Source organism: Camarhynchus parvulus, chromosome 6 (genome assembly GCF_901933205.1).
Source record: "Camarhynchus parvulus chromosome 6, STF_HiC, whole genome shotgun sequence".
Taxonomy (NCBI): domain Eukaryota; kingdom Metazoa; phylum Chordata; class Aves; order Passeriformes; family Thraupidae; genus Camarhynchus; species Camarhynchus parvulus.
The window spans coordinates 8,107,762-8,123,050 of record NC_044576.1 but is presented as its reverse complement, the minus strand read 5'-3'; the positions used below and the strand labels follow the sequence as shown (position 1 = coordinate 8,123,050).

Here is a 15,289-nt window from a genome sequence, read left to right as displayed (position 1 = left end):
GGGATCAGCAAATTCAACGGTTCTTGAGTAATGTAGAAGGGGTGTTAAATCACAGGGTTACAATTGAATCTGTAGTTGACATTGACTGGAATCAAGGACTTTGGAGTTGGCTTGTTAATTTACAGGGGAAAGCAAAGTTGCATAGCAGGGGATACCACTGGAATAAGATTGTAATTCTCTGGGCTCCACCTGAACACCAGTGATGAAATATTAAAAGGAGCGAGTGGCAGTGACACTTTGTACTTCATTCCCTGAGCCTGGACCTTGGTGTGAATCAGTAAGGCTGTGTTAAACCAACACTTAAGCCCAGGTTGACCTTGGGCAGTCAGGGATTACTGGAACACAAAAGTTTTGGGTAGTCCTGCTCCCTAGGTTGGAGTCTTGCTGTCTGAGTAGTGTAATTACAGGTTTGTGTTGGACCAGGGAATTTCTCCAGTTCCAGGGCTGTTGGGCTGTTATGCTTTGCTGATATTCTGCTGTGTGTTACACTTGCATCAAATAACTACAACTGCAGTCATAGCTGTGCTTTATGAAATGTAGAGAAATTATATAATGTAATACCTTTTTATTGGCAGTACAATGCTAGCTGTTAAAATTCAGTCAGACAGCATCCCAGGTGGTTGACTTCACCCTGCCAATTTTGTTGCTTCCCAGTTTGAGTATCTTGAATGCCTTACTGAGGTGATAAACAGCCCACTGTAGGTCTTTGCTACTTCAGGATTTAAAGACAACTCCTTTTGCTGTGTTTCCTCATGTAAGCTGAAGTGTGTTGAGTGAGTGGTTCTGACAGACAGATGAAGAGACTCTGTGAACCTTAGGAAACGCATTCTCAGAAGATGGTGATGCATTTCCGAAAGACCAGCACTGTTTTCCTGAGCTCTGACCACAGATAGACTTTTCCAGATGACATGTCAAGATGACAGACAGCTTATGGTCTGTCATGCAACTGTTCCATACACAAATACGTGGTCCCCTCTGCAGGGCTCCCAGAGTGGGCCTCTTCTCAGTGCTGCTCCAGTGGGTTTCTGTTCTGTGCCACACAGGTGACCCAGAGCCTTCTGATGGGAAAGCAGGAATTCATCATCACCACAACTTCTGGCCAGTAGATTTCAATGAAGCAACTACCCTGAAGTCAGGGTTTTTTTACTGACGTGTTCTTTAGAAAAAGCTCTGCAGATACATGAGATAGTGGTGAGCTGTCATGTGGTGACAAAGGGCCGAGCTGCCCAGTGGAATGAGGAGTCCCAGGTCATCTGTTTGCCTGCTGTAGGCTTTTTTCTGAGCTTGTGCAAGGTGAGCCAAGGGTGTGAAGGATGTGCTGGTCCCTGATGCCAGCCATCATTTACCACCTCCCAGGAGGATGGTATTGACAACATCAAGAGCTCCAGCAGGCTGGGATTGAACCAGTGTTTTCTTCAGCAGGTTTTGCATCTGGAGATGTCACCAGAGCCTGAGGTTTTACACAGGCACAGTTGAAATCCAAATGATGTAGTGAATGATCAGCAGCTCTGGTCACACAGAGAAAGGAAGGGGGCTGGATGGGGTTGGACATTGTGTTTGGACTAATTCTTCTGGTTTCTTCCCCACTAGGACAAAGAAGTGAATCTGGAGCAGGTGCACAGACGCATGAACAGTTTAATTGATGAAGACATAGCCCACAAGCAGATCTCCCCAGCGTCCATCGAGATCTCAGCGCTGGAGATCGGGGGCATGCAGCCAGCCCAGACCCTGGAGCCGGTGCGCGAGTACCAGAACACGCAACTTTCTGTCAGCACCTTTTTACCAGAACAGACAACTCATGGTGCCAGCAGGACACTGACAGCTGCCTCGGGCAGCAACCTGCCGCTGCCCCTGAGCAGCTCAGCCACCATGCCCTCCATACAGTGCAAACACAGGTCACCCAACGGAGGACTATTCCGGCAGAGCCCTGTGAAAACCCCGATCCCAATGTCATTCCAGTCCGTGCCGGGGGGAGTCATTCCAGAAGCGATGGAGCCCTCACACGGAACATCCATATGACGAAAACAAACAGTACAAACAACCAGCAGAGATTTTTAATACAAAATTTAAAAGAAACAAAAAAAAAAAAAGAAAAAGAAAATGAACTCTTGCATTTTTCTTGTATATACTTGTAAATAATGAAAGAATGAAGTGGGGTAAAAGTGTATTTTGAATATTCCCAATTTTCGAAGTAAGTAAAAAACAAAACAAAAAACAAACAAAAATGTATGAATGACTTTGTAAATTTTGTTCTATATGAATAAAAAGGCAAACTACTTGTGGTCGTTCTCAAGTGCCAAAGAAGACCTGTTACTGGGACTGAGGGCCATACTTTTCTTTTTTTCCCATGGATTTCAACACTTATTCCCTTACAGGTACGGTTTTTTTTAAGAGCAAAAAAAATTATCTCTTTCTTGCTAGAAAAATTCACCATGCTCAGATTTCTCCTTTCCCCAGAACCCTGTTTTATAGCCAAGATGACAATTCACTCAGAGAACTTAGCAGATGGTATTAGCATAGCAGTAAAAAATGCTTTAAAGGTGAATTATAACTCAAATCCAACAAACAATAAACAGAGAACATTTTCCTTCTAACAAGGATTTAAACTTCCACACAGTTTCTAAATTTAAGCACAGGATTATTGGATTGTGGTTTTACTGTCTGCTGTGCTGTGTGGCTCTTTTTATTTAACTTTCTGTGTTTTGTTATACATATATATATAATATATATTATATATATTATGACGTATATATTATATATATAAATGCTTTGATGAACAACAGGTTTTAGGTTAAGGGGAAAGCTTTTAAGAAAAACTGTTCGGCTCTTTTGTTTCTTGTGTACGTGACTGAAAATGGGGAGGAACCAATGGAGTGAGGCAAGGAGGAACTGTAAAGGCAGGAGATAATGGCACTGCAGTGACTGTGCCCTCTGGTGCCATCTCTTTCTTTAAGATTTCACTGAATTTGTTGTATAATGGATGCAATGCTTCCTGTTGAAATCATATCCCTGAATGACAAGACTATAAGCACAGCTCTGCTTTTCTTCCATTAATTTTGTAAAGAGAAATATTTTAATGGCCATATCTATAACCGTGGTAGAAATGGCTGTACAATTTTTTTTCTTTTGTCTGTGAAACAGAGGACAAAGACAGAGCAACACAATATAACTTATTTAATGTCTTGTCATGCAAATATTACCAGTCAAATGTCGTATGACAAGAAAAAAACCAAACCAAAAAATCTAACACATTGTTTCCTTCCCAAACTGAAGTTTAAATGCCAAACATAATGGATCTCTGTTCCCCCTCCTACTCTTCATGGACCCATCACTCTCTTTCAAAATAGGGATAATTTAGTGTCTTCTCAAATTTATCCCTAATTCCAGGTTGTAATTTCCCTTTGCAGCTGGATTTCTTCACTTTATTAGAGCACTGCTATTTGGAAAAGGCTGTAGATCCTGGTGCGGCAAAATCACTGTCTACATTAGGGAGAAAAATTCTGTTTGAACAGAGGTAAAAATGCATTCACATCCCAGGAAAGTCAGCAGGCAATCTGGGTCAGGTTTTTGGGTAAATAAACATTCCATTCACTGCTCCTAATTTGATTTGCATAATTACACAACACGTATATTTATGGGGTGATTAAAGTCCCCACATTTTTACATTTCTACTTTAAGCAGTAGGGAGGAAAAGTCAAACTGTGACATAAAACCAGCCTTATGGAAGAATATACTCTGCCTAACACTTTTTAAATGAGGAATATTGATGATGGGCTTACAGGAGGAGTATTCTTAGAGGGATTCATTTGTCTATTGTCAAGCTGGTTCCTCATGAAGATGGTGCAATTTTGTAGCTTGGCACAAATTGCACTATTTGCTGACTGGATTTATGCTATTTGGAGGTTTGGTCCACAAAAACTTTGGGTTTTTTCTTCTTCTTTTGTCATATTGTTTTTGTTTTTGTTGTCTTAACAAACCTATGGCCACAGGAAAAAATATCTTCTATAAATACACTAATTAGTTATGGCAGAAATAGCTGCACTAAACGACTATATACACGCAGAAATCTGTAAAGATGCTTTGGAGAAAGAGTGCAAGGGTTTGCATTGGAAAAATCTCCCATTTCATGACCAATTTAAGATTTTAGCAGCAGCAGAGGAACATGCTGCAGAAAAGATGCAAGGAGGTGCTTGAGTGGCCACAAGGGTGTGATCTGTTGTGGCACACAAACCTGCTGGAGGTGTCCTGAGCTGCTGCTGTGCTATTACTCACAAAACATGCTGCTGACTTGCTGCAGCAAAGCCCAGAGCAGGGGCTTGAAATCCTCTTTCACTGAGGCATCTTTGCTTTCATGTTAGATCTTTTTCATATTATAGACTAAAACACTGTAATTTTAACTGATCTGCATTTGTGGAAAAAATTGTGAATACAATATATTTTGGGGATAAACTTTAGCATTCTTCATATTCACTGTTCTCCTCCTGGCTCACTCTTGCTGTATGCTGTAAAGTTTGGAAGTGTGGTCTAACTTATCAGTGATACTAGAGCTGCTTTATTCTCATGCACAGGATATGACTCACCTGTTTGAATGCTTTGCAGGACTACATTTATGATGAGCAGCATCTTGAAGAATCAAACCACGCAGCCCTCTTTCAGAAAGTATTAAAGCATGTGTGAGCCCTGTGGGGAGCACCTGCTTTATGCACAGGTGAAGTGCATCGCTGATTGATGGTGGAGTTAAAACACAGGTCTCAAATTAAATATGTGCCTAATTTTAAGCAGGTGAATGAGCTGGCCAAACTCCCTGGGACTACTCAGCTGCTTTAAGTTAACCTTAAGTTTTGAGTGCTTTGCTGCACCAGGGTCTACACTGCAAAACTAGGAATCTGCAATGGATCTCTCACTGTCTAGTAATAATTTGTTTATATAAAAGTTAGCAAGTCATAGGTTGAGTCTGTCAGCCCTGACAGGAAGTTGTTAAATCCTTCATGTGCTAGTGGTTTGGTTTTAGATTATTTAAGCAAATCACCAGGTTCTCCTTGAACATAAACAATGTTTCTTTCCTTCCCCATAACTTTCAGTTTTCAAAGTAAATGCAGAATGTATGATTTTCATATCCTGTCTCCTGTTTTATATTTGTATCTTCCTTTTGACAGATCAAAGCATTCACTTTCTATATAATATGTATTCACCACACACATGCATATATATATATATATATACATGTGCAATTACTCACAGAAGAAGTGAGAAATATAATTTCCATGTGATGTAAATAAGCATAAGGTGAAAGCTCTCACAGAGCTGTGCTTATTTACACCACCTGCAGGTTTGACCCTTCACCTTTAATATCTGGCAAGTTGAAGTAGAAAAACAGCAGAAGTTTCTGAAAACTTTGAAGACCAAACTGTGCTCTAGTTTTTCAACTGGAACTTCCCTGATTGTACTTAAAATAGGGAATAATGTGTGATCCCAAATATCCCAACTCCTCTGGAATGTTTACATTGCAAAGGTGATTGAACATGAAATGTACCTTCCTTTTATTGTGCTCTTTTGATGATGAGCTTTCACAAAAGTGACATCTGTGGCACAGCACTTCTAGCCTGTCTTGTTCTACCAACCCATTAGTTTAGAAATTACTTTCTTACAAAAATGTGACTCAGTTTCTTCTATTTGCTTGCAATCCATGGGCAATCTGCTTTCAATCTGAAGAATGCATTGCTCTTATTTCTTAGTATGTCATGTTTTCCTATTGCAATGGAAAAAAAAAGAGTAATTGTGCTTTTTAATTTCAGAGTTGATAGAATGTTTTTATGCTGAGTTACAACTACATGTGTGCAATACTTGTCTTGCAAAGTGAAGTTCCCAGTATCTGCCTTGCTTTGATAACCATTGCTGCATTGTAGGTGAAGTCTCAGCAAAACAACTCACTTTTTCTTAGTCTGCTGATAGAATAAACCACTTAAACCTGGGTTCTCACCTGTGTAAATCAGCTTCCCTCCAGGGAATGGGTCAAGCATACTGAGTTTCAGCAGGTGAAGGTTTAGCTGTTAATATTGGCTCAAGTGCACTCCTTTCTGTAAACTGGGGTAGCTCTGAAAAGGAAAATGTCTCAAAAATTAACCTGAAAGAGGAACTTTATTACAATTTTGAGTATGTAACCTGGATAACAGTTTAAACTTTATGCTGGGATTGCTTAAAGAAAGAAAATTCTTCCTAAAATCTCTTTAAATTTTGGAATAGCTCTCTTCTGAGCTTAAAGCTGTTGGGTTGGTGACAAGTGGAGCATTTAGAGGAAATCATGTTAGTGGGGTGGTACAGAAACCACAATGTACAGCCCTTGTTATTTTGTTTTATTTTGCTTTACTGACTTGAACTTACATTGTGAGCAGCTAAAGAGTGACATAAATCTAAACACAACACATTTGGGGGACCCTGTTGGAAATTTCTCTGAGAAACCACATCCTTTGGCATCATCCTGGGAAAGGCAAGGAGAAAGTCAGAAGAAAACTCTGAAGAAAGGCAAAATTAAAGGTAAAATCTGACATGTGGTGAAGGGGGAGGGAGAAAAGGATGGTTACAACTCATGTTTAGTAAAGCTGTATTACTTGTATGAGAAGCCTCAATTCCATCATACAAGCAGTTGCCTCAGCTAATTATTATTTTTCTTAATTTTTAGGAAACAAATAAAAACAGCATTTGTTCTACCAGAAACACTTGTTATATTATTTAAGAGTTGAAATTACTTGTTTGGCTGTGCCTGTTTTTTGGCTTGATTGTTGCTCAGCTGGGGAGAATCAGCTGTAATCAGTGATTTCACCCAAAGCAGCTGTGGGCTGTTTGCTGGGAGCCACTCCCAGGGGCTGTTTAGGGCTGCAGCTGGGACAAATCACCTCAATCAGCTCCAATCAGCTCCCCATAAAGCTCTCACTTCTCGGGCTGTGGGGAAGAGTTTGGGCTTTGTGCTCTGAGCTGTACAAGTCTCTGGATTCTTGGAGTTGGATGGTGCTTTCTTCTGGTGTTGGAGGGAAGCAGAACAAAACGTGGGCTCTCCAAGTTTGCAAGGTAACCAATAAGAGAAGCAAGTTGTGCATAGACCTTTAGCTTTCTATTGAGTTTTGTTTTTTCCTGAATTTACTGTCAGCTTAGTAGAGATTTTTTTTTTTTTACTGTATGCTTTCAGGCATACTACCTAAATTATTTTCTTTTGTCCCTGCTGAAATTGATAGCTTTCTTTGAAATCAATTAATGCTGGTAGAAGCTTCACATCGTGTTCTAGTAGAGCACAGCTATGAGAGAGTTGCTTTGTCTTTTTTGAATTTATTTTTTATAGGTTTCTTTGAAAGATGCATTATTTTTCAGTTACTAATTCTGTTGTTGGAGTTATAAAGCTCTTTAGTTTTGAGGGGGTCTGTTTGGCCTCTATATCACGTAAGGAGGAGGAGAAGTCCTCAGAATCATAAATACACACAGCAAGGTAAGCAAAAAGTTTGAACAAAAAACTAAAAAAAGAAATCTCTACCTATTTTGCTGAAGTTTCAAATGCTTGGATGAGTTGCTGGGACAGAATCGTATTTCTGAATAATGTGCTATGTGTGACTGTAATGTAGACATCCTCTGAAAAGTTTCTAGGTGAAAATCCCCCAAAACACAGCTTGTTGAGCCCCCAAGTTGTTTTCAAGATAAAGAATTTTGTTTCAATTTTTAACTGTTTTGTTGCAGTCCTATAATGGAAGCTGTATGGGTAGGGAGATGGAACCTGAGGGTTAATTGCCCACAGCTGTAGGTAATTATCAGTCTGCTTTTAGACTCTGAGTCTAATAAAGTCACTCAGCCATGAAAGGCAGCATCTTGGAAGTTTTTCTATGTTTCAGTATTTTTCTAAAATTCTTTTCATCTTGTGAAATGTGTGTGTCTGTTTTCTGATGGAATTATTTCCAAAGTGGTTAAGTAGAACACAGCAGAGTCCTACACTTCAGGTGAGAATTGCAGCTAAAGAAACAAAAGTGATTGATGGTGGAGTTAAAGTGCACGGTTCAAATTAAATATGTGCCTAATTTTAAGCAGGTGAGTGAGCTCCTTGAACTCCCTGGGACTACTCAGCTGCTTTAAGTTAACCTTGAGTACTCTGCTGCACTGGGCTCTACACTGAACTGCAAGTCTACACGCCATGACAACTGTGAAGAGATCCCAGATTTATACAGCCCTTTCTATATATCAGCAAAAAAGAAACTGACTTTTGTTTAATGTGTTTTTATATGATTTATATTGAAGCAATTCTGTCAAATTAAATACTTACTAGCAGCAAAATATGCCAGCCCACCGAAGTGCTGAAATGTGTAATTGCAAGTAAATCTAAGCAGACACTGAGATGTTTCTGTGTTCAGTCTGCTGTAGTGGCTGTAGTTACAGGTTGCTGACCCTTTTTCATCTTGGGGCACCAGGAGGGATTCCAGTGGCCTTGGTCCTGCTTGCTGCCCACTGCCTGCAGAGGAAGGGCCAGGGATGCCCTGCTGGGGGTGTGGGATGTGTCCTTGTGTGGGGTTTGCCTACACATGAGGATGCTGCTTTGCAGTGTTGGGTCTGTTTGCTGCTGCTGGGCAGATAATGGGACAGGAGAAACTCCTGACAAGTGCTGGGTGTGAGCAGGTAGAGCATTTACAGGCTGTTGAAATTTAGTACTTCTGCTTTTCAGCTGCCATTTAAGAGCTGCCCAGGAAAATATATTGAAATGTTTTGCTCGATTCTAAAGCCAGCTTTGGATGATGGTGAGAGCTTTTTGGGAGGGTGCTTTTATCATGAAAGCTTTCAGCTTCCAGTTTAGCAGATGCTAAGGTGGCAGTGGAGCCCCCAGCTCTATTCCCACTGGGGTGAGGTGGCATTTCAAGGCAGGGTTTGCTGCAATTATCCCAGAGAGCTCCAGGGCAGCACGGGGATGTGGAGCTGCTGGGGAAAGGGAATTGGAGACAAGCCTGGGGAGGAGCTGTGAGGGCTGCAGGTCTCCACAGAGGAGTGCTGAGGGTGCAGGATCATCAACAAGGGTTGGTGAGGCCTGGAAATTAAATGGCAAAAGCGCTGTATTTGGAGTATGAGTGTGCCCTGGCTCCTCTGGACTGGGGAGCACTTGAGTTGCTGGATGCTGCTGTTATTCTTTACATAAAGGTCTCCTGAAATCCATGTGATTCTGCGTGGTGGAACTTGCTGTTAGACTGGTCCTGGCACAGGGGGAGAACAAGCAGTGGTTGTATTGGGCTGTGCAGATCCTGTCAGGCTGTTGTAAGTCAGTGCTGTTGGATTTTCTCTCCTGTTCTGTGCCTGTAGGTCAGCTCACACATCTTTCTGGGCTGTGATTAGTTGTGCAACATTTACCAACTCTTTGGCAGGGGGAATGTGCTTTTACAACACAAGAACAGTTTCTTCTTGTGCATTTGCATTCCTAGCTTTGTCTTGTCATTCATGTCAAAATGTCGAGTAGAGAAACATATGCTTTCACATGGACTTTCTGCAAGCCATTTGGATCAATAAGGACTGTCTGTCTGCGTATTTGTAACATCTGCCACAGAGGAATATGAAGCTCTATGAATTCAGTGGTTTAGTAAACCATATTTTACTCCAGACTGTAGCTTGTTGATGTTCAGTGACAGGAAAATATCGCTGCTCTGGGCGATGCAGAGGTCTATTGTAAGGCAAATCCTGCTCTTTGGAAAGTAGATGTTTCATCTTCTGCACACAGCAAATACATGCCATCCTGACAGGCTGGGCCATTCATCCACAGAAGTGTCATTTTTGGCTCCTGACAGCTCAGTGCAGCTGCTGATCATCCCTGGGCAGCTCTGATGGCTGGTGCAGTCAGTAACTTCAGTTATTGTGAGAACACCTGAGCAACTTCCAGGGTTTCGGAGAGAAACTACCTGCCTGAGGACATGAAGAGGGATTTGGTTTGGAGGGAGTGTCTGGCCACATTCTGTAGGAGCAGAGAAGGTGAAGGCTCCCCTGTGCCCTGCCTGGTGAGATTTGGATGCTGAGGTATGCCTCTAAGGGATGGAATATCGCATCCAGAAAATGGTGGTGGAAGGCAGGATAGGAGAAACCAGCTCTCCTTAGTTGCGAGAGCTACCAGAGTGTGGGACAGGTGAACAGCTTGCTTGGCCCCAGAGCAAAACTTCCACCAGGGCATAGGTATTTTGCCATGAAAAGCCATGAGGTTGCAAAAGAAGGATCCTAAAGTGCCAGCCTGCATATTAAGCAGCTGGGCAAGTCCCAGACCTTTGGTTGTAAAGCTGCTTAGTTCCACAGTATTAAGTGCCATGAAAAGTGTATTAAACCTTTTATTAAGAGCTCAAACAGCACACAGTAAAAGCACACAAAATGCAAAGTGTTAAATTAGACTGTCAATTTAATTACTTTTTATCACCTAATCCCTTTACCTGTGTGGATTGTCAAAGGCAAACCCTTCTCTGCCTTTCTGGGAAGAATTGCAGAGGTCCTGCTGGGGAGAGGGAAAGAGGGGAATTGGGGAACGCTGTCACACAGGCATGGAGGCATGAGCAGGGGCTCAGAGATGTGGCTGTGGTGGAGCAGGTGAGCCTGGCCAGCAGTGGGCCTGGCTTTCCTGTCCCATTTTGGGGAGCAAGGTGTGAGGCACAGTGCCAGCAGCTGGGAATTGCACCTCTCAGGGACTGGGATCTTGGGTTTTTGGTTTGGCTGAGGGTGGGGGTAGGGATTGGTTCTACTCTGGCACTCTGAGTCAGCAGGGCCTTGGGCAGGAGCAGGCTCAGCGCCAGGCACTGGGGACCGGCAGTGGGTTCACTTCAGTGCCTGGGAATTTAGGCTTTTTTGCCTTGACCTCAAACTCTTACAAGAATAAGAATTAAGATATATTTAAAAAAAAATAAAGTTTAAGGGAGAAATACTTTCCTGACTAATGAAGTGCTTGTTTTTTCAAAGACAAAAGCCTCTGTGTATGTGGGATTTGATGATAAGATAACAATGTATTTAAAAAAAAGAAAAAAATTCCTCCTCTGCAGCTCTTGTGTTTCTGGATTTTTTTAATTTTTTTTTTGCATTGGAGTATATTATTTGCAATTTTCTAAATTTTAGATTTGATCAAAGCTGACAATGGAACTGAGGGTCTGTAATTCATCTAGTTGGGGATTGTATAGGATTTTGGTTTCAAATTAGCTGGAGCTGAAAGTCAAAATGATTACTCCGTGAGTTGCAAATGAGAAATGTTCACAGTTGATAAAGAAACATTAAAATTTCACTTTGCTTTTGTTTTTAAAAGAAGCAGTTAATTGGAAATAATTAGCATTAAATTACTCACCTGGCTTTAGTTATGATGGGTTTATTAAGGCATTATTGAGAGATTGAATGCTGGCACATGTTGATTATATTTAGATGTCACTTGCCTTTGTTTTTCAAGCACTAGAAAGAAATAGTTCAGGTCTTTTGACAGCCAAGGAAAAAAAAGGTAAAAGTAAGTGCTATGATGGAGTCAAAGACATTTAAAGTCTCCCAACTATTAAATTTCGATGGGACTTATAAGCCAAACTCAACAGAGCCCCTTTGATAGTCCCTGATCAAAGAAGTCAGTTCAACATTATCTTGTGCTTGTCACATCAGATACATGGATTGAGATTTCTAAGCTGTTTCACTCTTTTGGATGAATAATTCAAACCCCCCACCCTAATATTTGTGGAAGGTGAGGTTTTTAATTTTGTTTTGGGTTTTTGTGGTGCTTTGTTTTGGGTTATTTTGTGTTTGGTTTTTTTTTTTTTTTTACTTTGATAAGTTTCATTATTTTGCGTGCGTTTTTATCTTAATAATTGGAAAATTTCAGACAAGTTTTGCATCCACCTGTAAGGAGAGACTATGGAAAAAAGGGCTTTAAATCACAATTACAACCCAAAACAATCTAAGTGCTTTCAGCCTTATTCTGCCTCTGGACAGAGGCTCATACCATGGGGCCTTTGGTCTCTGTTGTGGTACAATACCTAACATAGAAAGAGATGTGCATTTGTGAATTCTGGTAATGTAAAATATTTCAGATTGATTGAATCTTCAAATGCTGAGTGTTTGCTTATGTGTTCTATTGGATATCCTTTGTGAGCCGTAGAGACCTTGAATCCTGGGGGACAAAACCCAACCGTTCAAAAATAAAAGCAGTAGAAAAGTCTTTCAGCACTGTAAACAGCTATTACTTCACTCCTAATTCTGTCTATATAGAGAGAAAGGACTATTAATGCAGAGGCCATTAAATTGCAGTAAATATGGCTTATATTCTATTAATGCTAATGTTGTTTGTACATTTCAGTCCTCTTTAGCAAATTTAGTTCAATAATTTCTGCAGCTTCTGACGGGATAGATTTTTAAAATATTGTATTAGTGTATAAACACAAAGGTGATGTTACCTCTTTTAATGGGATAAGGAAGGAGTATTTATTTTTACCTGTTTGCTCTGTTGTGGCTATTGTTCCAAGTACACTAATTTTAGAGCACAAAGAATTGTCTTGTTTAAGTGAAACGATCTGGCTGAAAAAGCAAAAGCACTTTGGATTAATGGGACACATAATAGGGTCCTTCTGCCTTTCAGAAAACCTTGAATTACAATGTTTTGTTATTAGGTAGATTTTTAGTTTTCCTGTCAAGTGTTTTTTGGTTTCTATTGTTTTGTTTTAATCCTGGATGAGAAGAAAGAAAATGTTCAATATTTCTCTGGCTTTCCTTTGCATGTTTGTTTTCAAGGTTGCTGCAATACGTGTGGCAAATGAAGATTTTGGGGGATTATAAGGTCGGAAGTTTTGTTGTTTGTTTGCGAGTTGTGTAAGTGAAGAAAATAGCCACCAGGTCTCAGCCTTAAGAGCAGGGAATTATTTTCGGTCTAGCAGGATTTGTCTCTCTGTGACGCAGTCATAATCAGTTCTTACTCAACTTCCCAGAGAACTAAAGGCTTTGATGTATTGCCGTGGCTGATGTAAATGAGGATAATTTTCTGTGGACTGTAATCTATCACACAGTGCCTAATTATGTCACCTTCAGGCTTGACCCCTCTGCACTGTCACAGGCATAGTTGGCAATTTTCTCAGATGTTCGAAGCAGGATAAAGCTCATCTGATTATAATGGAAGGAAAAGCAAAGCAGTGGGAAAGAGAAGCATTCCACTTCTCCCAGCGCTGCTGCTGCTGTGTGCCTGCTCCTCACTGGGGTTGGACCGTGGCTGATGTGGCAGCGAGATTTGCTGGGGGTCTGCCCTGTTACCCCAGGAAGATGAGATTTCTAACTGGGCTTTTTCTGTTGTCCTTCCCACATACTTCAGCAACCCCATCTGTGGCTATTGAACAGAGCATATCCGTGCTTTCCAGGTGCTCCTTGCTTCTCTTTTTGGGATTTGCCTGCATGAAAATCCTTTTCCTTCCGGAAGGAGTGATCTGCTGTACATTTGACATGGCTCCCATGAACAATATTTCTTCCACTGGAGTCACTTATCTTTTTACAGAGTAGTTTGGGGATTTAGGAATATTCTTGTTGCCTGATACACTTGTGCAGCTGATGGAATGGAAAAATGATGAGGGATGTGTGGGGGGCAATTCAGCAGAAAATGAATAGCAAAATCATTCAGCAGAAAATGAATAGCAAAATGAAAATCTAAATTTCAGTGTCTGGGGAGAATTCTGTTTAGCCAGTAAAGATTTGCAACTTTGTGCCTTGAGTAAGGTGTATTAGCATTAAAGTAATTGTCATTGTAAGCAAGAGGATTTCTCAGCCTGGCCTGTGCTTCTCCTTGAGGTTGGTTTTGTACAAAGCAGCTGTGCCAGAGCATGGCCTCACCCATGGGGTCAGTGCTGGATGAAGTGTTAAGAAAGTTGTCATGCTCTGCCACGTGGCAATTGCTGCTTTCTTTTCTTTTGTTTTCCTTTTTTCCCCTCTCAGTGAGTTACCTTCTCAGCCATCACACAGCCCCCTTTGTTCTGCTCATCTCCACTGGCTGGGAAGTTGGGGTGCCTGGGCAGGGCTTGGCCCTCGCTGGGGCTCTGCAGGGCTGGCAGGGACCTGGGTGCTGCTCTCCCCTGCTCCAGAGCAGAACTCTGCTCCCCACCCTGGGGCAGAAGCATCTGGGGGCTGATTGTGTGTCAGCCTTTGCATCTCGAGTTCCTTGGAGCATCTCTGGGCCCTCTGGAGCTGTGTCCCTGCAGAGCCAGGAGGGCTCACAGCTGAGCTGGGGCACCAGGGCTGCCCCAGCCTCAGTGGTCAGCCTGATCCAGAGCACAAGCAATCAGAGAGGGGCTGGAATCTTCATCTGCCATTCATAACCCTGATCTTATCACTTAATTTTTTTCTTTTTAGATTTTGCTACAGCCAGTTATCAGGCATTGATGAAATCACAGGCTGGGTGTATGTGGCTGTGGCTGTTTTCTGAACTTACACGTGCAGTATAACTCATTCGCGTTTGCCTCTGTGGATTTGTTTTCTGCTGGGTGGTTCAATTTGCACGTGTGAAATGCCGAAGTTTTAGTTGTGTGACCTTTCTAATTGTTTGGCTTTTACATGTAAATTGGTTCTATGTCAGCCAAATACTACCTTAATTAGAAAACAAAATATGCAGCCTGACACCTAATGTTTCCATTAGCTTGTTTAAATAGTCTGGAGGTTTGGATTTGGGCCAGACTGTTTATTCAGAGTGCATTTTTAATTGGATTATTGGTACGTAATAATTGATATCTCACTGATACATTATTAAAATATGGATGTGTTTGGAATTGTTCTGACACATCCCAATGGAATTTAATTGAAATATTTACTCTTATACAGCAAGCCTTTCTTTTCTCCATGTTAAAAAATAAACAAAGAAATGGTTTTGTGGTATAGTAAAAAAATACCTCCCTCTGCCAAAAATGATTAATCTTTTACTGCTATTTGAGATGTATCTTTGAGCTTTTTTTACGTATAAAGAAAGCTATTGCTTCCCTCTAGAGCTTCAGAATTGATAGTTATGTTTTTGAAATATGAAGCTGGAGTGAGGACTATTTTTGGCCAGAAATCCAGGAAATATCTTTTCTTGGAATATGCTTCCTTTAAAAACTGACCACTTCCTTACCCTTATTTATTTTTAGTTGTGTAAAGAGATAAGTTGCTAAAAGATTAATCCATTCTTAATCCAGGAAAAGATCTTTTGCTATCTCTTAACAACTGAGTTTGACACTAAGAAGCACTTTCAAGAAACAGCTTCAAATGCTTTTTTGAAAATGCACCTTTCTTATGTCAACTGGCTCATCCTGTGTGACCCTTCCAA

At 41.1% G+C, this 15,289-nt stretch overlaps 1 protein-coding gene across 2 annotated transcripts in view; it reads left to right on the top strand.

Annotated features, from left to right (window-relative positions):
* The window catches only part of GRID1 (glutamate ionotropic receptor delta type subunit 1), a 484,225-nt gene extending 482,206 nt beyond the window's left edge, over positions 1-2,019 (top strand). For both annotated transcript variants that reach the window (XM_030951116.1, XM_030951119.1), the window contains one exon: positions 1,591-2,019. In XM_030951116.1, coding sequence (XP_030806976.1) covers positions 1,591-2,019 — 429 coding nt within the window. The remainder of the gene's footprint in view (positions 1-1,590) is intronic.
* The last annotated feature ends 13,270 nt before the right edge of the window (positions 2,020-15,289 follow it).